The sequence below is a fragment of the Rattus rattus genome, chromosome 18 (assembly GCF_011064425.1).
Source record: "Rattus rattus isolate New Zealand chromosome 18, Rrattus_CSIRO_v1, whole genome shotgun sequence".
NCBI lineage: Eukaryota > Metazoa > Chordata > Mammalia > Rodentia > Muridae > Rattus > Rattus rattus.
In genome coordinates this window covers 16,698,178-16,722,449 of record NC_046171.1, presented here as the reverse complement: position 1 = coordinate 16,722,449, position 24,272 = coordinate 16,698,178, and the positions used below count along the sequence as shown (strand labels likewise).

The following is a 24,272-nucleotide window of genomic DNA, read 5'->3' as shown; positions in this document are numbered from 1 at the left end:
CTCAAAAGCTCTCTTTTGGGGTGTGTGTGTGTGTGTGTGCGCGCGCGTGTGTGTGCGCGCATGCGTGTCTGTCTGTCTGTCTCGATGTGTATATTAAGACAGGTCTCTGTTGTCCACTGCTATGCATACAGAGTTTCCAGGGCTTTCCTAAAGCTGCCCCCACCTTTCTTAGGAGCTCTAGGGTTGCAGATGGAGACTCACACAGGTTCTGGGGACTTGATGTCAGATCCTCACACCTGGGCAGCAACTGCATCGCGATGAAGCCATCTGCCCAGCCCCACTGTATTGGTGGGGAACAGGAAGTTGTACACAGAGAGGAGGGATTCCCATTGAGTAGGGCACCTCAGGTCTCTGGGTGGCACTCAGATGCTGGTGAGGGCTGAAGAGAGACAAGGTAAGACCACAGCATGACTATGACCTGGCTGAGGACATTGTCATGTAGAAGACCACTGGCTGCGGTCCGAGGGGTCACCTGTGGCACGTGTGGGCACGTGATTTCCAGGATGAGTGATTGCAGCTTTTCAACCTGTTGTAGCAGATTCTTTTGAGAGCACGACGTCATCTGGTTGTGCAGGCTTGTCACCCTCAAGGGGCTGAGGCAGGAGGCTTACGTGTTCAAGGGTCACTTGAGCAACTGGGACCCTATCTTAAAGTGGATCGTGAGAGGCAAACATCCATTATGTAATGGGAGTCCAGTTTGGTAGGTTTGCTCTTGTTAATGTTAACAGTGTCCACCACAGCTAAGTGTTAGGAGTGACCCCTTAATCATTTGAGATTGCCTTCTGAAGAGTCTACCTAAGCACTTGATATTAAAAATTGTTCTGTGTGTGTGTGTGTGTGTGTGTGTGTGTGTGCACACACCTGAGTGTGTGTATTACACGCACATGCACACATAACCTGGGGAGGTCAGAACAGGGCACCCGATCCCTTGGAATTGGAGTTAAGAGTTGGTTCTGAGCCACTGTTTGGGTGCTGGGGACAGAGCTCTGGTCCTTGCAGGAGCAGTCAGCCATCTTTAACTGCTGCTCCAAACTCTTTCATTTCAAACAACCCTTTTTGTCCACTTAGTAGAGCCGCATGAGGGAAGCAGGCACTTGGTTTCAGGCGTACCAGCGAGTTCTCCTGCTAACTTTGCTTGGCATTGTTTTATTTTGGGGTATGGATGACCTACCCTACTAGCAGCGAAGGGCTCTGACGAGATCAGAAATGACAAGGATGGGTTTGAAGTTCTCACCCTTATTTGGAGACAAAGCAGAGAGGACCCTGCTTATTTCTGGTGGCCGGTCTCAGGTCTGCCTCCAGCAGGGTTCCCTGCGAGGAGGATAGAGCGGGGAGGTTGTAGTGTCCTGGGCTATGGTTTGAACCAGCAGGTGGATTCGGGTATCCATTCAAGCCCAGGTTAGCTTGGATTTACATGAGGAGGGTTGGTTGGGTGTCTCTTTCCTGAAATGCTTGTGGCATGAAGTGGGGGGAATTTCAGATGTTCTAGGAGTTTGGATTATTTAATTATACCTCACAGAGGCATTCTTGGACCCGGGGACTCGACATCTAAACACAAGAATGCTTGGATTTTCCTCATACGGTGTGCGTGTTACACATAGCCTGCACGCGGTACCAGTGTTTAGTACACCTCTGGTTCTGCTCTGACTTGAGGCGGATGTGACGCTTTTCTACAGGTAGGATTCTGTCAGCGCCCAAAGAGCTTCAGAATTTGAAGAATTGGAGGGTTTTTAGGTTAGTTAGGTTAGTGGTACTTGGCCTGAATCTTCCTGAAACAGAGAATTTATAACTTTTACCTCAGGCAAACTATCTGAGGCAAATTGTAGTTCTTTAAAAGCACTGCCTGTACCCCTTCCACCTGTTCCCTCCTTCCCCCTGCTCCATCTTCTCCTCTCCCTCCTCCCCCTCCCCTCCCTCCCCCCTCCCTCCTCCCCACTTCATCTTCTTTTTTTTTTTTTTTTCTTTTTTTCGGAGCTGGGGACTGAACCCAGGGCTTTGCGCTCGCTAGGCAAGCGCTCTATCACTGAGCTAAATCCCCAACCCCTCCCCACTTCATCTTAATCCACATCACATCACCATGAGGGTATAGGACATTCCTACCTACGCTTCTCTCTTTGAACCATATTTTATCCTGTTTCCTCTGCTGAGAAACTCCGTGCCCTGCTTTGACGTGCCCTTCAACCTGAGAGGTGACTGAAGGGAGCTGCAGCAGGCCGCTGTTTCTGCTCTCTCCCTGGGGGACAGTGACAGTTCAGACACTCCAGCTTGGGGGTAGCTCCGTAGTTTCCGAATGGTTAGTGCAACCTGGGGACCTCGTCCTGGTAATGATCACTCTACCATCCAGTTTTCCTTAGGGCATAGCTCCTGCGGAGGAAACCCAAGATGCACGGCCACCACAGCCTTTGTTCCTAGTTCACCGTGCCGTTGTTAGCGGAAATACCTCCCCGGCTATTGGCAGCAGTAGAACATCTGTCTAAATATGACTTCCTGCTGTCAGCTAGAGCCCCTCTGTTCTCAGATTAACATTCTCCGACAGATGATTCTTGTTGGGCCAGAAGCTTTTCCGAGTTAGATTCCATTCTTTATTGGTTTAATTTACCTGGGGCAGAAGCAATAATGCTCTTTTTTTTTTTTTTTTTTTTTTTAAAGGAAAAGAAAAAACCTTTTCTGGCTAATAAAATGTTGGCAGTTGAAAATGTGTCGGAAGATATATTTAGAAACACCTTTATGCAAATGATTAAAAGAATTTACGATTCAAGTGCCTCTTGGCCTTTAACTCATAGACAGACCTAATGTTGATAGACTGTTTCAAGGCATGGGAATATCTTAACGGTGGGTTTACCTGTCCCCGGCATCACAGCGGAACACCACACAACGCCCAGAACGGTAGCTTCTGATGAAGGTGGCCCTTGCTTATTTTTGCTCAGGAGTCCTCTTGAGGAACTTCAGAAGCTCTTCCTGAGCTCTGTCCACCTGTGTGGATTTAATTACTGCGTGGCCTTGCAGAACCTGAGTTTTCAAGATCGAGCTAAAAATAGACAGTCACTGTAAGCACCACCTCCTTTCCGTCTTCTTTCTGTTGCGTGTCTGTGTCCCTGCAAGGGTGAGTAGCTTGGTTTGGAGAGGGTACATCATGTGTTCTCGTCAACACGCCTCGTGGTAGAAGATGACCTCAGGTTGAAAGGTGCCTTTAAACAGAAAACGTACTCTCTGAGTAGCAGAATTCCTGCCAAAAATGTGAGCGTCTATCCGCTTGGGGTGGTCTAGTGCGGGTCACCCACTGCACTCTCCTGAGGGAGGGTGGCTGGCCTAATGTTTCTTGGATTTAACCGTTTGACTCTGCAGTAGGCACCCCTGGGGGCAGAGTCTAGGGACTGAGGTTTGTGAGGGTCTGGGGTCAAGTGCAGGGCGTGGTTCTGGTTCTCAAGCTCTGTTGCTCTCCAGTGCGTTGTCCTCCTGAGGGTGGCTGTTGCGTTCTGTATACAAGGGTGAGCATGTCAGGCAGACTGTATTGTTCATTGAAAGAGAAAGTTTAACCTGTGGACTTCATTGTCTCTCCTGGGTTCTGAACCAGCAAACTCCCACTGGTGACTAGTATCTGTGTCCCATCACTGCCACCCCCACCCCCACCCCCACTCCCACAAGAGTTCCGGAAAACATGACTGGTTATTTGTTGGAAATCACGGCTGGTTATTAGTGAGAACTCTGGCCTCCCCTGTGACGCCCTCGGTTTTTTTAATTTCCTTCTTGGTTTCGAAAGTTGATTTTATATATAAATTATGTAAAAAAATTTTTACTTGTAACATCGTAGCTTTGACTTTTAATTGCATCCGTGAGGTTCCGCCCCACCCCCCTCCCCCACACACACCCTGGCTTCTTCAGCAAGACGGTAGGAGGCATCATGATGAATGACTTCATTATGCAAAGAGAACTAATGTCGCTGATTTTCGCCAACACCAGCTTACGTGCACCTTGGGAAATAGCATAATTCCGAATAATTTGCTAAGTCTATTTTTGGATTGTGACATCTGGTTCTGTAGGCATCATGCAAATCTGAGTAGATCACAGTTAATTTAATGACTGTCGGTGTGAAGCTTCAACCTGGAAAATTCCTCCGGCCCCTATGAGGTGGCTGAAGGGACAAAAGGCCCTTGTCACAAAAGCCGGGTGATGTCAGTTCATTCCCAAGCCTCAGGGTGGAAGAAGACAACTTAACCACCTCTTGGAAGTTGACTTCTGACTTCCACACACCGTTGGCATGCGTGTGCCCAAACTCCTTATTCTTTCTGCAACTTTAAAGAGACTGCAGTACACGTCCTAAAATGTGCCTTTCGCCCGTTCCCCAGTTTCCAAATTCCTCTCCACCGAGACATCCACGGGCCCCTTCTAGGATCGATATCCGTGTTTAATTATGGCTTGATATTTGCTCTTTGAGGGATACCGGGCGTTTACACGAGGGCAGCTGCCAGCTGTGCGCGTGCGAGCACGGGCGGGCACTGCCGTCCTTACCAGCGAGCGGCTTCCGAGGGGTGCAGCCTCTGGAAGCACGGATTCGCACAGCACGCTCGCACGCACGCAGGGTGCTGAGTCGCTCACTGTCCCCTCCCTGCTTCTCCGTTCCAGCTGCAGCATGAGAAGGCAGAGCTGGAGCAGCACCTGGAGCAGGAGCAGGAGTTCCAGGTCAACAAACTGATGAAGAAGATCAAGAAGCTGGAGAACGACACCATCTCCAAGCAGCTCACCTTGGAGCAGGTGAGGGGAGCTCGCTCCGCTTCCTTAAGCCGCCTTGGGGGGCACCAGGGAGTAGAAGGGAGAAACCCCTTCCGGCCCTTCCTTTCCTCAGTGGGGACTGTGCTTTCCCGGCGAGCGTTGGTGAGTTCACAGAGCCCCTGTTCCTTCTCTCTCACACTCTGTCTTTAGCCACATTTGATGTTTCAGGAGTCGTGCGGGTGAGCTCCAGATTTGCATTGGGAAATCCTTTTCTGCCAACTGGGATGGGGTTGGGTGAGGGATGTCTTAACCTCAGAGTTTTTTCAGCGTCAGTCCTGTGTACGGCAGGCTTGCAGGGACCCAAAGCTGCTTTCAAAGGTTGTTCAGGGGAAACTGGCATCTTCCCACAATGATCTCCCGGAAACCGGCTCCCCTCAGCCAGCCTTGAGGAGATGGATAACGGGGCAGTAGGCCTCTTCAGCTCATCCAGGGTCAGTCACTATGTAGGGGTCAGGTCAGTCACTATATAGGGTGACCCTGATGGGCCACGCTCATTTTTCTGAGCCACAGGTCTCCGTTTGCAAATGCAACAGGGGAGACTGAAACTGGGGGGCGGCAGATTGGGAGGTGCAAAACTAGTCAGGCTCCAGTGTTCGTTTGTCTGACAGGTTGGTGCGGGTGTCCATCCCAGAGCTAGCCTTAGAAGCACACACTGGCCCTTCCACTCGTGACAAACACAGCTGTGGTGGCCATCATCCTTCCGTGGACGCTGAAGTGATCTCTGGTGCTTTCTCTCCCTCGGTAGCCGAAAAGCCTTTTATTTCCCTAACACACATTATTAAAGGGCACCCTTCTGTGGTGTACGGCTACGGGCTTCCATGTGAAGCTGAGCCCGTGGGTTAAGACATCCCAGCTCTGTCTTGCTGATGCTGAATGCCATGTAATGATTTAGCTCGGCCCTCTGAGCAAGCACTCCAAACCCTCTCAGTCTCCGTGTTGTCTGTCTGTCCGTCTCTGTGCCAGCTCATGTGTCTGTCATCCTCTGTCTTATTTCACACGGAACGCTTTCCTTACATGTGTGTCCGTGGGCTGCTCCTGTGTGTGGTGCCTGCAGAGGTCAGAAGAGACTATCGCGTCCCATGCGACAGGAGTTATAGATGGTGAAGCAGCACCCTGCGAGGCTGGGAACTGAACCCAGGTCCTCTAGAAGAGCAACGGGTGCTCTGAACCCCTGGGCCATCTCCCCAGCCCCCTGTAGCTCTAGGTAGAACCATTTGCTTGAGTTGAAACCAGGGTGGGAACGAGAGGTTGGGTGTGGTCTTGTTATCCTTACACAAAGGTACCAAAGGAGACTGGTTGTCACTGGGACTTGTGGTACCGAATGGTTTCTTTAAAAATGCCCTTGCCCCTTCTGTGTTAAATTCGGTTTCCAAGGGGTGGTTATTCCGTAAGCACACCTAGAGCACTCTGTTTCTGTTGGTCGTCTTTCAAACTTAGATGCAATCTGTAAGTTTTAGAAGACTCAGGTCCCCAATTTAAAAACACTGCATCCCCATGTTTGCCCACACCATTGCTGTGGTGAGACAAGCCACCTGCAAGGTAAACCGTTGAGGACGTGTGTTTTAATCCATGATACAAGTCCCAGGCATCTAAGCCATTTAACGAGAGACACCAGGGAGCTCAGCAGGGTCTCACAGTATCAGTACTGTCCTGAGATGTGGCCTTTTATGATGTTGGCTGACAGCATTTTTTTTTTTAAAGTATAACTTCCGTTTTATTTTTCCATGGTATTTTTCTTTCTGCCTTCATGAAATCACCTCTTTACATGGGCTTTGGTGGAGGTCATGGTGCAGCGCCAGCAGGTCTGAATCATGGTAGGGGTGTTCGGTCCTTCCGGGCCTCCTGAGATCGATTCCTGATGACCTTGCTATGAATAGCACAGCCCACACAGTAGTGCAGCTTGACATAGAGCTTGGGAAGCACGTAAGCATTGAAGACGCTTGCTTCAGATATGTCCCTGACTGCAGCGGCTTCTACAGTGTTCTGAATGACAAACTTCTTGATGACCTTATCCTTGGGCAAGCACCGGGCGCAGTTCGTGCAGTGAATTGGCTGCATATGGCCGCAGCCCTTTTTTGGCAGGACCGTTGTTTCTCCTAATTTTGGTCATATTGGAGCCAAGACTTGAAAGAGCGAAAGAGCAGCTGACAGCGTTTAAAGCATCTTCCCCCTTTGAGTGTTCATAGGCTGTGACCCGGTTCTCCAATTGTGGCCACAAGGAGGAGACAGAGAGCTCTCTTCAACAAGGAAAGGGCTGTGGTGTCACAGGCTCTGGGGAGGTGAAGAAGGTGGTGTGGTGTGACAGACCTCTTTCAGGGGAGGGAGACACAACACACTTTACTCAGCCCAGAGAGGGAACTCAGGGCAGACCAAAATACTGATACCACCAGCATTACCTTGGCGAACCAACGAATTTATAGAAGTCGTTTACAGGTGTGTGGGTGAGGGATTACTTATGGGAGCAGAAATAACTCAAAGACAGATTGATACCAAGGTTTACCCCAGCATGGTGACAGCTCACAAAAGCTGGGAACCTGGAGCACACTGACAGCCTGCAGGCAGCTCAACAGGTTGGGGCATGTTCTTTCCAAGTGACTGTGATCCAAACTGCCTCTCCCAGGAAGGCCAGCTGGTTTCTGCTTCTTCCAGACATCTGGACTAGTCTCAGGTCTTCTTTGAAGCTTGGTTCCTATAGTGAGGGGGTGCCTCTGAGGGGACCTCTCCATTGTTTACTCAGGCAGGGAGGGGCCTAGTGAATGTGATCAGTTTCAGGGACTTCCTGAAACTATTGAGTTGTTTATTTGCGTTCCTGCTTAAAGAGATGTTCCTTGGAGGATGGAATGTTTCAATCTTGGATGAAACTTACACAAAAAATGGATTTGAAGGAGGCAAGGCAGGAGCAGGGATGGGCAGGGATAGGGGTACCCACCATCTATCAAACCAGACTCTGTATACTTGAGTAGCAGTCTAAGGCACACACTCTGTTCATGAACATGCAGCTTACTAGGAAAGAATCTCCAGCAGGGTGTGCCTTCCAGAGCCTCTTGGTGGAAGGGAGTATGAACTGAGACATGTCAGGGTTATATTTTAATTAAAGTAGAGAAATTGTAACATTGTTTCTAAGTTCTCTCCCATTGCTCTAGGTAGGTCTGGGTGGTTAAATGTGAGGAACACCCTGCATATTTTTTCTTGACAGGTAATCTTAGCCGGTGTTTTCGGGGGGGTGGGGTGGGGATGTTCTGGTTTCTTTTGAGTCTCTGTGGCATCACCTGACCAGCTCTGCTCTGTGGTGGTTCCTGTGTGTCTGTATGGGATGCTGTCGGAGTCAGCTTCCTGCATCCTAAGTGGGCACGACTATCCCATGCTGCCCCCACCCCCATTTAGTCATTGTTGTATTGAGATGAAGCCCAGCCCCCCCAGTTTATCGGGGCCGTCTGTGCGCTTAGCTTGGGGAACTGGGTCGTAGGAAATGCAGCGCTGTGGATGTGGTCTGTGACCCAGCAGCTCGGCAACATGGTGCCGCTGTGCATAGAACCTTCGAGAGGTGGGACCTGGTGTGATGGAAGTAGGTCACTGGCGGGCATTGCCTTCAAAGTGGTGCAGTTCTGGTGTTGGAGAGAGACCAAGTTACAAACAGCAAGATGAGTACTAATCCTGAATCTCTGGCTTCCTCTCTCTGTCCTGTGTCCTTCTGATGCTATGCACTGTGCTGAGACTCAAGCAAGGGGGCCGTCTTCGGTCTTGGAGTTTTAGCCTCCAGAACTGTATGCTGACTAAACTCTGTAGCTTTGAGTGTTGTGTTACAGGAACACAAAACAGGCCAGTCAGAGAGAGGGAAGGAAACACCGGCTGCTCAACACCCGGCGTGGGCATTTTACAAAGCAAGAAAGCAGTGGAGTAAATTCATAGTCTGCTCACACTTGACTGGCACACAATTGCGTGGCTGCCTGCCTGCCCGCCCTCTTCCTTCCCTCCCTCCCACAGTTGGCCCCATGTAACTCCATCGGTGGGTCATGGGAGTCTGAGTGTCCTCACATGTGCAGTGTCTGCCCTGTCAAATCCATATGTGAAGGGTGGATTCTGAGATGGTGTAGTCATTCGATTTCATGGACATTGGTCTATAATGCCAGCTTTCCAGCCAAAGAAACTTACAGGGTTTCCCTGGAGTCCAGTCCTGGAATGGGCCCTGTGACCCCAGGCCTAGAGTTATGACCTCCTCTGTGAAATAAGTGTAATATCTAATTCATAGGGTTAAAGACCTGTTCACTCTGCCCGCTGCCTCCCACACTCCCTGATGCAGGAGGAATCGGTTCACACAATAACCCAGTAAAGGGCCCAGAGTGTTCTTTGTTCTCTCTCTCTCTCTCTCTCTCTCTCTCTCTCTCTCTCTCTCTCTCTCTCTCTCTCTCTGTGTGTGTGTGTGTGTGTGTGTGTGTGAGAGAGAGAGAGACTGAGACTGAGACTGATGAGTTTAAAAGGTAGGTGCTTGTTGGCCAAGCGTTGGTTCTTTGGGTCACATAAAAGATATGATGGAGGGCTGGAGAGATGGCTCCGTGGTTAGAGCACTCACTGCTCTTCCAGAGATCCTGAGTTCAGTTCCCAGCACCCACATGGTGGCTCACGACCATCTGTAATGGGATCTGATGCCCTCTTCTGGTGTGAATGAGGACAGTGACGGTGTGCTCATATACATGAAATAAATGAATCTTTAAAAGGAAAGATGAGACCAATTTTAGCAGTGGACTGTGGCCTTGGTATGTCAGAGGTTGTTTCCAGAATGTTCAGGACCTCTTCCTTCTACAGAGAACAGGCGTCTACATGTGTTGTCCAAGGGAGCAGAAACGTTACTCATCCAGGGACCCCGTCCCCAGTGACAGTTTCGCTCCAGGAATCACAGCTGCTGCCTTTAATCAAGCAGGGTTGATTGGTGAGTTCAAGTCCCATCACCCACATAAGGCAGCTAACTCCCAAACTCTGTACCGCCAGCTGAGGGATCAAGCACTTATTCCTGGCCTCTGTGGACACAGACATAAGTGTGACCGCGCATAATAAAGTGAATCCTATGAAAGGAAAAAGTTGTCGCCTGGCCCTCTGGGTATCTGGTACTCCCCGTTTCCAGGGCAACATGAGCAACAGACGTTTCGCTCTTCCCTCAGCCTGCTTGTCCATGCCTCACGTTCTGAGAATTCTCTCCTGGCCGGTCACCGTGACCTGGCTCTCTGTCCTCTTGTACTTTGTCTTTGCCTGTGCCGCAGTGCTAGTCGGACAGGACGGGCCTGTATGAATTCATGTGTTCATCTCTCACAGTCTCCCAGGAAAGACAGCAGTAGGGGTCTGGCCTGGAGCCTTGTTCTGGGATGGCAAGTGGTCCCCAGGGGTCAAGGATGAGGAAGATCTGGGCAATGAAGGAGGCTTTCACTAGGCAGCAGAGAAGACTGGGAACATACAGATAAGGAGAGAAAAGGAAGACACAGGCCGGCTAGAGAGAGACACCCACTGTCTTAGTTAGGGTCTTATTGCTGTGAACAGACACCATGACCAATATAAGTTTTATAAAGGACAATAGTTAATTGGGGCTGGCTTACAGGTTCAGAGGTTCAGTCCATTATCATCAAGGTGGGAACATGGCAGCATCCATGCAGGCATGGTGCAGGTGCAGCTGAGTTCTACATCTTCACCCGAAGGAAGCCAGGAACAGACTGAGCATCTCCAGGCAGCTGTGAGGAGGGTCTCCAAGCCCACCCCACAGTGACACACTTCCTCCAACAAGGCCACACCTTCTAATAGTGCCACTCCCTGGGCCAAGCATATGCAGACCATTACACCCACGTTCGGCCTCGTTCAGGGAAACAGAGGTGCCTTGGCAGGCAGAGGCGGAGAGGACGCTCCGTGCCAGTGTCAGCAGGCTCTGCAAAGCCGTGCTGAGAACAGAAATGGCGGGGAAGGTAGTAAATGGATTCTTCCTCTGCCTCACAGGAGAGGCTAGTCATTTAGCTGTCCCAGGGCCTGGCCAGGCTTTGATGCTAACAGTGCCCCATGGTGTTACTCTCAGTTACTAGTCCTACGGTGACTCACAGGGGCCCAACAAGAGCCCAGCTTCTAAGGACAGTGCCCCCAGGGTCCTGTGCCATCTACCGCTACAGAAAGCCTCGTGGGCCAGTGTGGCCCACGGAGTCGGAGTCCTTAGGAAGAGCCTTTTCCCAGTGTTTTTTATTGATTAACTTTTTTGTAACTTGGCAGTTTCTTGTATAGGATCCAGCAGACGATCTTCCTTTAATCTGTATCACCTGCCTTGCTCTCTCTTCCCCTAGGAACCTTCCTCCCTACAACCCCACTCCATCCATCTCTGCCAGTGGCTACATCCCCTGCCTATCAACCCTCCCCCCTTTCTCCCAACCATCCTACTGCCTAGACTCCTAATCGTTCATACTTAAGGCAGAACAGGGAAATGGTTAACAGGTTTTAAGTTTACGGTTGGGATTCTTGCCCTGAGAATTGGGATTCTTCATGTTCCTTTTCTGTTGTCTGGAAGGTAATTCGGTCATGGCAAAAACCAGACGGGGTCCCCCCACGACTACCAACCAGAGTGCATGCTTTGTAGTGCGTATCACTGTAGAAGTAGCACATCCACGTGACTTACGCAAGAGCGGACAGAACCCTTGGCTTTTTTTTGTTGTGGAGAACAAGGTGTTTCTGGAATTCACAGGACCAGCCAGGTCCCTTAGGGTCCCGTTCACACTGACTGGGTCCTTGTCGATTGCAGCAACTGGAAGGACCCTGTCGGGAGAGAGCCCGTGGCACCTGCTGCGTGCTGTGTGCTCTGAGGAGCACAAAAAGTAGCTGTCTCTTGAGCATTGAGCTGCATTGAGGCGGTAAAACCCCATGATGTCCGTGTGTGTTTTTGACGCTCGATTTCAACCCTCGGAGTCTTGCATCTTGATGGTAATCCATTGCCCTCCCAAGGAAATTTGGAAAACGAGTATGAAAAGACACAACAACACAAAAATATTACTGGGACTGCACCTGTACGCCCTCCCCACACCAACCCCCTGTTGCTGATTTCTCTCCCCTTCTCCTCCTCTTCCTCCTCCTTCCTTCCTAAAGCAATAGTGAACATGTCACTTTGAAGTTAGGTGACAGCAGATTTGGGGGACCTGTTTCAGTTCTTTCCAAAGCCTAGCTACAATAGTCAAACCTACTCGCTCGCTGCTCCTTCAGGAGAGAGGGAAAGAAAGACGCCTCCCGCCACCGAATTATAAGTAGGATTTTGTGCCCTAGATGTAGGCGAACGTACCAAGAAGCCTTGGGCAGTCTCCTTAACTTCGTTTGTTCCATCCTCTTGAGCTGCCAAGTTGTCACAACGTCAACTGAGAGGTCTCTGGGCACTGCCATTGGGGAGGAGAGGCCCCTGTCCTGTAGCAGCTGGAAGGGACACCTGGCCCCCGGTGCACTTGCATTTCCACGAAGAACAAACGCTCAGCTGCGGCCCTCGTATGAATCGGGTGATGTCTCCACATGGGTCAAGTCCAGGCAGGTGCTGTTCCGTGATGGACCTTGGCGGTCTCTGTCCAATGTAGGAAAAAGTGGTGTATGTTGTCAGGCTGGTGGGGCGAGACTTTGTCCAGTAAAATAAGCCACACTGAGGTGCTGTGATGACTGCAGTAAAAGGCAGAACCCTAGAGCTCCTGCTTATCCTTTGAGCGCATCAAGTGTCTGCTGAGATCCCAACAGATGATGTCGGCTGACGTAGAGACGCACGCAACAGTGGAATGGGAGGAGTAAATTCAGCTGCCCCACACATGGCGTCATAGCATCAGTAGCAACAGTCAGTGGCTTTGTTTGAAAGGAAACTCAGAAAAAAAAAAAAAAAAAAAAAAAAGGAAACTCAGGTTTCGGATGCAGTGCTTCTCGGGTTTTATTTTCTTAGAGAAGATTATTTTGGGACTAGCAAGATGGCTTCCAGTTAAGAGGACTCGCTGCCAAGACAGATCACCCAGGTTCAGTCCCCAGACTTACGTGGTGGAGGGAGTGATGCCCAGCCCCATACACTAAATGAACTGATGTAAACTTGTCCACTGGCCTTTTTTTTTTAATTTAATTTATTTATGTGCATGTGTGTGGAGTGACCAAGGAGTCCAGAATAGGGCTGCCGATCCCTTGGAGCTGTAGGTATGGGGTTTGTGAACCATCAGTAATGGGTGCTGGGAACTGAGCTCAGGCCTGAGCACTGAGCCATCTCCCCTGCCCCTCCTGACGTCTTGACATAGCTAAAGGACTTACATATACCCAGTGCTTTGCAACCTGTTTCCCATCCACAGTAATTACTTAGCCAAGAGGGGGAAGGAGCATCCTGGAGACCAGCGTCTCCATTTGTGTAATGGGGTGCCCATGTCAGAGAGGAAGGGAGACCTGACTGTCTGTCGCTGCTGTTTTTAAGTTGCCATTGCACGGTGTGGCCCATGCTTTTTAACACCAGCAGTTGGGAGGCAGAAGCCAGCCGACTTTGTTTAAAAGAAGAGATGTAGGTTACGTTATAGAAGGCTAACTCTGGGCTCTCTCCATGTCTCCCAGGGAGCCAAGTATTGGCTCAATTTTAATCCTTGTGGGAAGTGATTGATCCATCTCCTTAAGGGATAATACACATAACTTGACACTAGTTTATTGCTGGGTTGCTGTTGGTGTTTGCGGTCCTGAGTTCAAGTCCCAGCAAACACATGGTGGCTTACAACCATCTGTAATGAGATCTGGTGTGTCTGAAGACAGCTGCAGTGTACTTATATATAATCAATCAATCTATCAATCCATCCTTCTATTACGAAATTAAGAGATTTCTAAAATTAGATGCCTTTATTTTTTCTTATTTTTTGGTTTTTTGAGGCGGGGTCATTCGGTGTAGCCTTGGTTGCCCTGGAGCTTTGAAGACAAGATTGACCTTGAACTCTCAGAGATCCACCTGCCACTGCCTCCTGAGTACCGGTGGGTGGCGTTTGCCGCCACTGCCTTGCTGCCTTCAAATTCTTTTTTGTTTTTTTAAATGACGAAGAAATAGATGCTCTTTAAAAAAAAAAATTGGGTAAGGCAGAAGTGGCAGAGAGACAACCATTTCATCTCCAGGACTATTGATCATGCTACATAATTTGCTCTCATATCACACACGCATGCAGACACCCACCCTTCCCTTCCTTCCTCCCCTTCCTTCTATACAGAAACATTTCCAGTTCTTGGAGCGGATAAACTCATCCTTAGTAGTGGTAGTAAATGACTGTCCTTCCTCCTCCTCTTTCTCTTTGCTGCCTGACTTCTATGAAGCCTCCTTGTGTGAACTTGGAGGGGGGGGGGGAGACACGACACCTCAGGATCTGTCCTTAGTTCTGAAAGCAGTTGCTGATTGGTTAATCACATGGGGGTGGGGAAACTGCCTTAATCTAGCCTAACACAGTGTTTCTGTTTTGGTTTTGGTTTTGTTTTAAGGACTGTTTTCCAGAAAGCACGGGCCAGAGTCAGAGATGCATTCTCAGCTAGGAGGAGAGTTACCCATGCTGGGTCATCACCCAGAAACCCTCGGGGTCTGTGCCTGGGTTCTGGCTGCCTCTGCAGGTTTAACCCTGAGGGGCGTGTGCAGAGCAAGGCCTCCTCTGCAGGGCCAGCAGCTCTCCTGTCCCCTCATGAGTCCTCCGAGGTACTTTCTCCTGATGTGTGTGCAAAGGTTGGGTCAGCTCGCAGGGAAGGGAAGTGCGGTAGCATGAGGCAAGGCCTCGGTCGCTCCTGCTGCAGCAGTGACGTGCACACAGCTCACTCCCGGTCTGCATGGATCGTTTTCTAAAGGCTGCAGGCTTGCTTTCCCAGGCCGTGCTGATCGACCGACCGCCAGGTCTATTAGAAGGGATAGTGATGGGGTAGGATAGGCCAGTATGACCTTAGCTGGAACCACTCTGAGGGAACTGGGGGCGGCAACCCCATCCCCACTTGTTTGTTTAGGCTTTGTTGCCATCTCAGTGAGCCAGAGTAAAAGAGTCCTGGCTAAGTGGTTGGTTGGTGGAGGGTTTATATTTGAAGAGATTACATCCCCATGTCCTTTGCATGGGTGGGTTCTTGCTACGAGGTTACAAGATGGGTTCACACTTGTGCACACCTTATACCTCATGAGTTACTCCTGTGTGTGTGTGTGTGTGTGTGTGTGTGTGTGTGTGTGTGTGTGTGTGTGTGTGTGTGTGTGTGTGTAAAAAGCAAAGACTAACATTGGGAGTCAGCTTCGGTCACTCTCCACTTTTATTTACTGAGGCAGGCCCTCTCCCTGAGTCTGGAGCCTGCTGATTTGGCCAGTCTAGCCCGCCATCTTGCCCCAGGGACCTCTTCTGTCATGTCCTGAGCATTGGGAATATAGTTAGACGCCATGCTGTGTGAATGGTGGGGATTCCGGTCCTCATTCATTCATGGAAAGTGTTTTAGCCACAGAGCCTTCTCCCAGGTCCTTTAATTTTTTTTTTCTTTAAGGTTTGTTTGTTTGTTTCTTTCTCTCTTTCCTCCTCCTCCTCCTCCTCCTCCTCCTCTTCTTCTAATTATTCTTCTTCAAGATTTTATTTATTTTATGTATATGAGCACACTGTCACTATCTTCAGACACACCAGAAGAGGGCATCAGATCCCATTACAGATGGTTGTGAGCCACCATGTGGTTGCTGGGAATTGAACTCAGGACCTCTGGAAGAGCAGTCAGTGCTCTTAACCACTGAGCCACCTTTCCTCTTCTTTTTTTAAAGAAATTATGACTTTTTTATTTGAGGGGACCTGGTATGTACTGTGGTATGTTTAGAGGTCACAACGAAAAATCCGCAGGTCATTTCTATGACATTAGAGTCCTGAGGAACAAACCTGGGTTGTCTTGCTTGGCTGCAAGCACCTTTGTCCACTGAGCCATCCTGCTGGCCCCCTGGGGGGGGGCTTTGAGAGACGCCCCAGTGTAACAAACTCTGTTCTGCTTGTAGGGAAGTCTTCCCGTCAGCTTTTCTTATGTGTAGATTGGTAGCCTCTGGGTTCTCACTGGCTTTTTTCCACGTGCTACTGGAGGGGTCTGATCTCCAGAGTTCAAAGTGTATTTTCCCTTATTGGTACTGATGAAATTGGGCTTAGACTAAACCATTGCCATGTGCACTGGAACAACGTTTCGGAGTCCCACAGCAGAGCCTGAGGTGTAGGATGGAATTCTTCCTGGGGGTGTCACTGCCTTCCCTGTCCCCTTCCTGGCATCAGACTCCTCTGTTCTGTTTCATTTCCGCCTGGGCCTCATGCAGTGGGGCCTCTGCCTCAGCCTCTGAGCGCTGGGCTCACAGCTGTGCTCTGCCTGCTCTAATAGGGGAAGTGAACAGGGGGTCGAAGGCAGGCTTGGTGGAGCCGGGCCCCGCTGCCCTCCTGTACCTCCAGACGAGGGCCTGACAAACTGGGGGTCTGATGTCCCAGGGATACACTGTTCATCCACCGAGGAAGTCTGAGGAGGTTCCAGGCTTCATTGGGGTGTGTAATAGCACTCTCGGTCTGACGTTAATTAACCCAAAGTAAGAAATCTGAGCTGCTGAACACCAGTGAAGACTTGGGCATGCCCCTGAAGACTCAAGTAGAAAGCAGCTTCCAGAATAAACTCCTAGTATCAAGCTGCACTGCCTGGGTCCTGCGGGCTCCAGAGTGGTGGCAGTGGGGGGTTGTGGTTGGATTAGCCTGACACTTAGGAATGTGATGGTGGGTGAGAGGGTGCCTCTTGAGGGAACTCTGAATTTAAAGCAAATTCAGAACGTACAAACCGAGAAGGAGGTGAGGGAGAGAGCTACTGGCAGACCAGTGCTTTCGTATTTTTGAGGTGTGGCTGGGAGCACGTGACAGGTACTCCTCCGTTTGGACCCGCACTCGCTCCCTCCGGCCTGGGAAGCCAGTCTTACCTGGCAGAGTAGACTCCCTGCACCTCACAAAGCTCCCTGCACCTCACAAAGCTCCCTGCTACGCTGTCAAGTACTTCTGAAGTATTCCGGCTCAGCACCTCCCTGTTTCTTGTCGTTGACTGTTCTTCAGAGACTATCACATCCCACCATGCAAATGGCGTGTTTTCTATATGTTTCCTATATGAGCCTGGCTCGTCCTGTTCAGAAAGACACCGATATTAACTGATGATGGGTTCTCGAATCTAGACACTTAGGATTCATTAATGAACAAAGGGGAGAGGAGAGGAATGGGGTGTGCGGGGTGGTGGCGGTGCACACAGTCAAAGCCTCTCACAAGCTTGCAGGAAGACACCGTCGTAAAGCCCCTCACTCTGTAATAAGGCGTTTTGCTAATAAAGTGAACGGAATAGTACCTCACCAAGGTATAGTATGCTATTCCAACCAAGATACCGACATTACGGAGTTGGGGTAGGGTAGGGAGAGAGCCTGGAGAGTTACATCCTAAATGGCCGGAACAGGATAAAGCCAGAGACAGTGACAAGTGTTAAGCACAATATTCTAAGTGCCACGTATTAATGCCTGAGATGAGGCACGTAAACTCAGCCAGAAGTCACGCTCTACAAGCGGCGAGCTTCCATCCAGTAACGTCTATTCTTCCAGCTAACCGATGGCAGAGCTGGGATTTGAACCCAGACATTTGACTCCAGGTCTGCCATCATAACTACTTAGTGTTCGTGACTTGTTTGAGAGACGCTGATAAATCTGATTGCGGAAGTGATTGGCCCTGGATTCGCTGTCTTGCCAAAGTGGCTATCCTTATAGGAAATGGTCTGATCCAGTGTCCGCTCTTTCCAAAGCGATCCTGCCAACTTTCTTCTTCTCCTCCACATTCATGGTGAGAGACAGTCAAGGATACTCCGGTGCCCTGGCCTTCTCAGCAAAGCTGTTCTTCCTCTTTCCCTCCTTTAGTTGAGACGGGAGAAGATTGACCTGGAGAACACGCTGGAGCAAGAACAGGAGGCGCTGGTAAATCGGCTGTGGAAGAGGATGGACAAGCTAGAAGCTGAGAAGAGGTGTGTTGGTGTGAGTGTGTGTGCGTGCGTGTGACTGGAAGACTCCTGTCTGTTCACTAGGGCTGGCTTTGGGGCGTTTGAATTGCTTGGGTCACACATACATCCTAACTTTCTTTGTTTTTAAATTAAGTAATTTACTTACACGCGTACACTGTAGCCATCTTCAGACCCACCAGAAGAGGGCATCGGATCCCATTACAGATGGTTGTGAGCCACCATGTGGTTGCTGGGATTTGAACTCAGGACCTCTGGAAGAGCAGTCAGTGCTTTTAACGGCTGAGCCATCTCTCCAACCTCTCCCCGCACCGCCCAACTTGTTAAAGGAAAAGTGTTGACCTGTCTGGCAGCGGCTCCTCTCTGTGCCTGGCTTTTCTCCCCCCTCAAGTGCAGATTGTTTTCATTGATTAGTTCAAGGCCAAGTCAGAGTCAACCATGGTGCCGCTGTTTCCCGCTAGCTACTGTTCATCTCCGGGGTTTACTGACTCAGTCGGGTGATTTTAATAGAAAAGTGACCATCTGTTTGCTTTCAAACCGACTGTAAATAAATGCCCTCGTAATTACAATACGTGAGTGTTCTACGTCTCCAGACGTCAAGTGTTACCCGACCACAGACGTTCCTGAAGTTACCTCGTTGCAGTCACAGGCTTCGTTTTTTATCACTTGGCACTTTGGGGTCGGAAGGGACAGAGCTCGTAAGAACGGCAGGAACATCCTGTCTGAGCTTTGTGTACGGTAAACATGAGTTCCTTTTGAAGGTGATTGTCAGCTCCCTGCCCCAGAATCTCCTGTTTGCCTCCCAGCAGCCTGTGTTGTACCTCACTGCATGTGCTATTCCACACTGTCCTGGCTCATGTGTCGAATTACAAACCCCAGACAGACTAAAGGTCCGTCCAGGAGAAATCTTCCAGCCGTAGTCAGTCAGCATGCATAACAGGACTAAAATAGCAGTTCTAATAAAGTGAATTATAAAGTTATTTTGTGACCACAGCTGTAGTTCCCTGTTAATTGTCTCAGCCGGGTACAGCTGCAGACAGGTAAGTTTTTGCAGTTAGCCTGCCCTTTTGGACTGCAGATGGAGGCTTTATGTACATAGCATCCTGTTAAGTTACTGAGCGCAGTGTATGAAACGGTCGTTTCGTAGGTACAAGGCTGCTGATCCCTTTCTAACGTTTACCTGAATGATAATCTATAGCGAAGGTGGCTGCCTCCTCTACTGACCAAATAATTCTGACTCTGTGTCTCTGGTTCAGTTCGCCAAACCTTCTCAGGTTTAGCAGCGTCTGTAAGTGACTTCATCCTCCAGGGCAACCCTTAACACTTCCTAAATTTCACCCGAAGCATTGAGAGAATAGTTTCTTCTTCCCTTCCATCCTCTGCAGCCCGCTTGCTAACCGTGTCCGTTAGCCAGGCCTGAGTGTTTGCTGGCCTCTGGGCATGGTAACCAGGTACGAGTTTACATAGACCTCACAGTTAACGTCTGGCTGCCAGGATCGCTCAGAGAAAGAGCAGGGATGATGATGTGCTGCTCGCTGCACGAGGCCCTGGGTTCAGATCCCCACCACCCACATAAAGCCAGACATGTTAGCTTGTGCCTCTAATCCCTGTGTGCTCCTCTAGGGAGACCGGAAGCAGAGATAGGAGAATCCCCAGAGGCTCGAGCAAGCTTGCCTTGCTTAGCAGCCGAGAACAAGAACAAGAGGAGACCCGTTGCAAACAAGGGGAAGGGAGGACCCACATCTGAGGTCATCCCTTGATCTCCGAGTGCGGGCGGCCTTGCGTGCACCTGAACTGACACACCGGTCACACAGAATCTACAAAAGGAGTGAGATCTTGCCACTCTGCCCGTAGACTTGTGATAATAGGGTAGACAGCGAAGTCTCGAGACAGGCTTCAGCCGGTCCCGCAGACACTTGTCGGGCAAGCCCTGAGCTCAGGCATCGTGTGCTCTTCTGCTGCAAACTGTTTTTCATTCTCGTAATTCTCTTTCTGTGAAGAATCCTCCAGGAGAAATTAGACCAGCCTGTGTCTGCTCCCCCGTCGCCTAGAGACATCTCCATGGAGATCGACTCTCCCGAGAACATGATGAGGCATATCCGGTTCCTAAAGAACGAAGTGGAGCGCCTGAAGAAGCAGCTGCGGGCCGCCCAGTTACAGCGTACGTGGCCTCCCCTCCCCCCTCCGTACCACGTCAGTCCCCATGCTCTACTGCGTCACTAGTGACACATAGACATTTGCACACGAGTTCCTGTTACTCTGGGACAGGTTTTAAAGACAGAAGCGTCATGGCAGGAGGGGCTGTAATTTAGAATGCTTCCTGAAGATAATTTCAATAATCTCAGAAGGGAGTCCCTGACTGAACAGGAGCCCGGGTGCCTTCCTTCTGCTGCTGCTGAGGTAAAATCCTGACGACACAAGGGAGAGCAGGCTTATGTGACCCACAGGTCAAATCATCACCACAGGGAGGTCACAGAGGCAGGGCGTCGAGGAACTGGTCACATCATATCCATGGTTGAGAAGAGAGAACAGTTGATAAATGCATACCTGTGCTTGGCGCATGTGTGCGGGTGCAGGCAAACACACACACGTATGTATATGCACACACATACACACACATACATATACATATATACATATGTATATGTATCCATGTATATGTTAGTTTATTAATTAACAATCAGTATTATTTATATGTTTTATTAACTTATAAATAATTTATTCAGCATGACATATATATGAATAATTGGCATATATAAATATATACAAATAAAATGGATTTCCCGAGAATTTCATATAATGTATTTTGATTGTCTTCACTGTTCAGCCTTCCCCCCCAACTCCTCCCACACCCACCCTCCACCACCACATTCCCAACTTTAATTCTGCTTTTTATTTAATTCAGGGAACTCAATTACGCTATCTGTGAACTCAAGTGCGTGGGCTTTGTCCACTGCTGCAGAGTAGGTCGACCGTGGGCCACATCCCTCCGGCAAGCTGGTTGGGAAGGGAGCCGCTCACGGCACATGCCTTCCCACGTCAATTAATGTAATTAAGATAATCTCCCATACACTTTGCTGAGGCCCATTTGCATGTGACTCTCCTATCTGACTTGGCTGGCGAGGGTTAGGGGGTTGGTCACAGCCTGTAACCCCAAATCAAAACCTGGCTGCCTGTCCTCTAAGGCAATAAAAAATAAAATAAAAAAAAAAAGCCAAATTGATAGTGGAAAGCAGAAAAGGAAGATGTAGTCAGCCGGCCACACTGGGAAGAGGGGAACAGAGAGATCCAGCCACCCCTCAAGTCTGATTTGGGGTCCTTGTAGTAGAACCAGCTTAATCTTAGCCCCGATTGGCTCACAAATCCGTGACTCAGACTGCGGCTCTTCTATTTGTCCTTGACAGTTACTGAGGGGTCCCCCTTAATCTGCTTTCCTATCTGCTGGTCTGAGTCCTCCCTCCCCCCAGCAGTGTACCCTAAATACTCGTAGTTTCTCCTGGCCACGTGCTCACGGTCCATCTCCTCTCATGGTGCCTTCTCCTCTCTCCCTTGTGGTCTCCTCTGCACCCCCAACCAGGTAACTCAGAACCTTCCCACCTCTAATCCTCCAGTACTTGGCTTGTAGTCACTTTCATTTAACCAATAGTTTTAAGGAGCAACAAAAGCAACCAAAAGTTTTGTTCGCCCAACAAAAGCTTTGCAAACCTGAGAATTCACTTGCAGGCCTAAGCTCTTCAGGTATAGAATTTGGCAGTAGAGTAAATACATAGCAACAGACCAGACCTCCACGATCCTAAAGTGAGGTAGAAGTCTTCCTAAAGAGCCAAGGATTTGCACATCCAGGCGGTTCTGGTGCACGTGTGGGCCGGCCCATCCACCATGGACCCAGCTTTGTCTGGATTTCAGTCTCCGCCTGTATGCTTGAAATTTCTTCCCCTTTCCTTCTCCCAGTCCGAGATTCCTGGGGAAGTCAGAGCTTTGTCAGCACCCACTCCTTCAGCAGCCTGGTAGAGACTGAGTGTCTGAAGTGTTTCTTTAGAATATTTTCGTTTCCGCCTGTTGTAGTTCTAGCCCGTATCTAATTGACAGTTAAAAGCAGTCATTAGGCTGGGTGACCTTTGCGATGCGTGTTTATCTGTGTGATGCTAACGAATCTACACAGGGGCCCTCACTGCACTTGGGCACTGTGAAGGAAGGCCTTCCCGATGCCTTCCCTGTTGCTGAATTCAATCTTGGATGGCATTTGCACATGGTATTTGCCTAACAAATGCTTTTGAAATGAATACTTAGTGTTTTGGAAAAGACTGGGGTCTTGTAGAGATCAAGGTGTTCTGGGTTGCTGAGCCTGTCTAGGTCTCTCTGCATGTTTAGGGGTCTGTCGTGCTTCTGGGGTTTGGCTGCAGACATTTACTTCCTTGAGGTAATATTGACCAGGGAAGATCTTCCCTGTCTCCGTGACTGCCAGGTAAGCGGTCTGTGCAGTCATGCCTCCTGTGCTCGCAGATGTGCGTGTGAGCGCATGCACGCACAGACAGGATTGCTTCCTACCGAGAGCCACAAAGTGAGCATGAGCGCCCCCCCACCCCCCGCCTCCCATCTGCATCTCTCTCTTTGAAAACACTGTTAAAATCAGCTTGTCCTGTAGTTGTTCTCCAGGCTATCGACACAGCTGCCTTGGGCCCTCAGTAAAGGCTGACTATCCCATCCATCCATGAAATGGTCCGTTCAAAAGAATCCCTTTTCAGAACATTCTTACTACATTCATTCATTAGCACGTGGCCTGGTGCTCACATGTTGGTCAGAGAACAGCTTACGGGAGTAGGTTGTCTCTTCTCACTGTGTAGGTTGAGGGGATCCAGATCAGTCTGGCAGGCTTGGTGGCCACCTCCCCAGCCCCAAAGGACCCTTTTGGTTTGCTGGGCAGGTCCTGAGTGGGCTGGCCCGTGCAGTAGACCGTATACTGATGGTCTCAGGCTCCTACCTTCCCGTCTCCCCGAAGGTGCGTTCCAAGTGGTAGTTCCAGTGCTCTCTCTTGGATGGTATATCAAGATCCTGGAGGCCTTCAGAAGTATGACGTGTTCTTATTTTTGCCGTAACAAGCATAGACAGTTTATTATCTTGCAACTCTGGAGGCCAGAGGTACGACACGTGGAGCTCCCAAGTAGCACCATGTGCCTCTGGAGGTGTCAGAGCGTCTTGTGTGCAGCCTCTGCTGTGGCTCTCCCTTGTGGGGATGTCACTCTCATGTCCTCTCCTGTTCGCACTCTGACTCACCCTTGTGTCTTCTACCCACCCTGATAATCCAGGATTATCTCCCCATCCCTGGATCCCTGGCATCATCACACCTACAAAACCCCTTTTGTCTTCGTTGTGTAACACAGTAGCTTTCACAGAGGATGAGTCTGTAGGCAGCCCCGACTCCGTGGTGCCAACACTGGGTGGTTCTCTGTAGTCCTCTGAATTGTTTGCTTTCCAATCCAAGTAATCCTGAGGTGTGTCTTGGATGACTGCTTGTAGATGCTTCCAGAAACCAGGTGAGCTAGATTAAATGTTCCTAGAGTGACAGTTTGGGCTGGTAGGCAGCTCGTTCTTTGACCTCTTCCCAGGGCAGCCACTCCCCCTTTTCCTTCCTCATTTGTGCTTGGCTTAAAGCAGTGGTCCTCAACTTTAACCCACTTCCTCATGCCATGGTGACCCCCCCCCCCCACACACGGATAAATTCTTTTCGCTGCTACTTCGTAACTGTAAGTTTGCTACTGTTGTGAATCTTAGCAGAAACACATGTTTTCTGACAGTCTTCAGTGACCCTGTGAAAGGATCATTCAACCCCTAAAGAGGTCTCTACCTATAGGTTGAGGAAGCTGTGTTAATGATTCGTCCTGTCGTCCGTGGGTCTCCAGCTTCGTGTCTCTGGTGGCCTGCTCCTCTACGGGTGTATCTGTGACAGCTCCTCAGCCTCCAGCCCTGACCTGAACCTCTTAGGAGTTCCCTGTTGAGCTTTTCAGTCGGCCGTGGGGCTCAGTCCCCACGTGGTCTGTACCTGGGAAGAGGATAGGGAACAGCCTGCTTGTGAGAGGTCACCTGAAGCTGGTTTGACACCACCCTCACCGATGGCACCTTTGCTTAAACTTCGGGAGGTAGCAGAATGAATGTAAGAGTGATGAGATCTCTGAGGAGCTGTTAGAGAGAAGGGTCACAGTGTACCAGCAGAGGGCGCCCAAGGGAGGCCTTGGTGCCAGCCTCCTATGCTAGGGTCTGGACACTGGAGGTGCACTGGGGCCCTGCTGGTGTATCTGGGTTAGATTGATACGTTGGCAGTTCTACCTGGCCTGACATCTTACCGGGAAGTTACCATAGCTGATGACGTATTTTTGTTACAGTGTATCTTTGTTGGAGACAGGGTCTCACAGTGTAACCAAGGCTCTCAGGTGCTGGGAACATAGGCAGGTGTCCCGTGTGCAGCTTGAACTGCAGTTTTCTCTGAAAATACAATGCTTCCTCTTAAG

General features: G+C 49.8%; 2 protein-coding genes across 2 annotated transcripts in view; one reads left to right on the top strand and one right to left on the bottom strand.

The window, feature by feature from the left end:
• Positions 1–24,272, top strand: part of Ccdc6 (coiled-coil domain containing 6) — a 93,689-nt gene that overhangs the window by 53,261 nt on the left and 16,156 nt on the right. Inside the window, exons 3-5 of the mRNA XM_032888484.1 lie at positions 4,624–4,752; positions 17,669–17,772; positions 19,767–19,927. Coding sequence (XP_032744375.1) covers positions 4,624–4,752; positions 17,669–17,772; positions 19,767–19,927 — 394 coding nt within the window. The remainder of the gene's footprint in view (positions 1–4,623; positions 4,753–17,668; positions 17,773–19,766; positions 19,928–24,272) is intronic.
• Positions 6,580–6,828, bottom strand: LOC116887001 (40S ribosomal protein S26-like). Its single transcript, XM_032888483.1, has one exon. It carries the CDS (start codon positions 6,826–6,828, stop codon positions 6,580–6,582), a length of 249 nt encoding a protein of 82 aa, XP_032744374.1.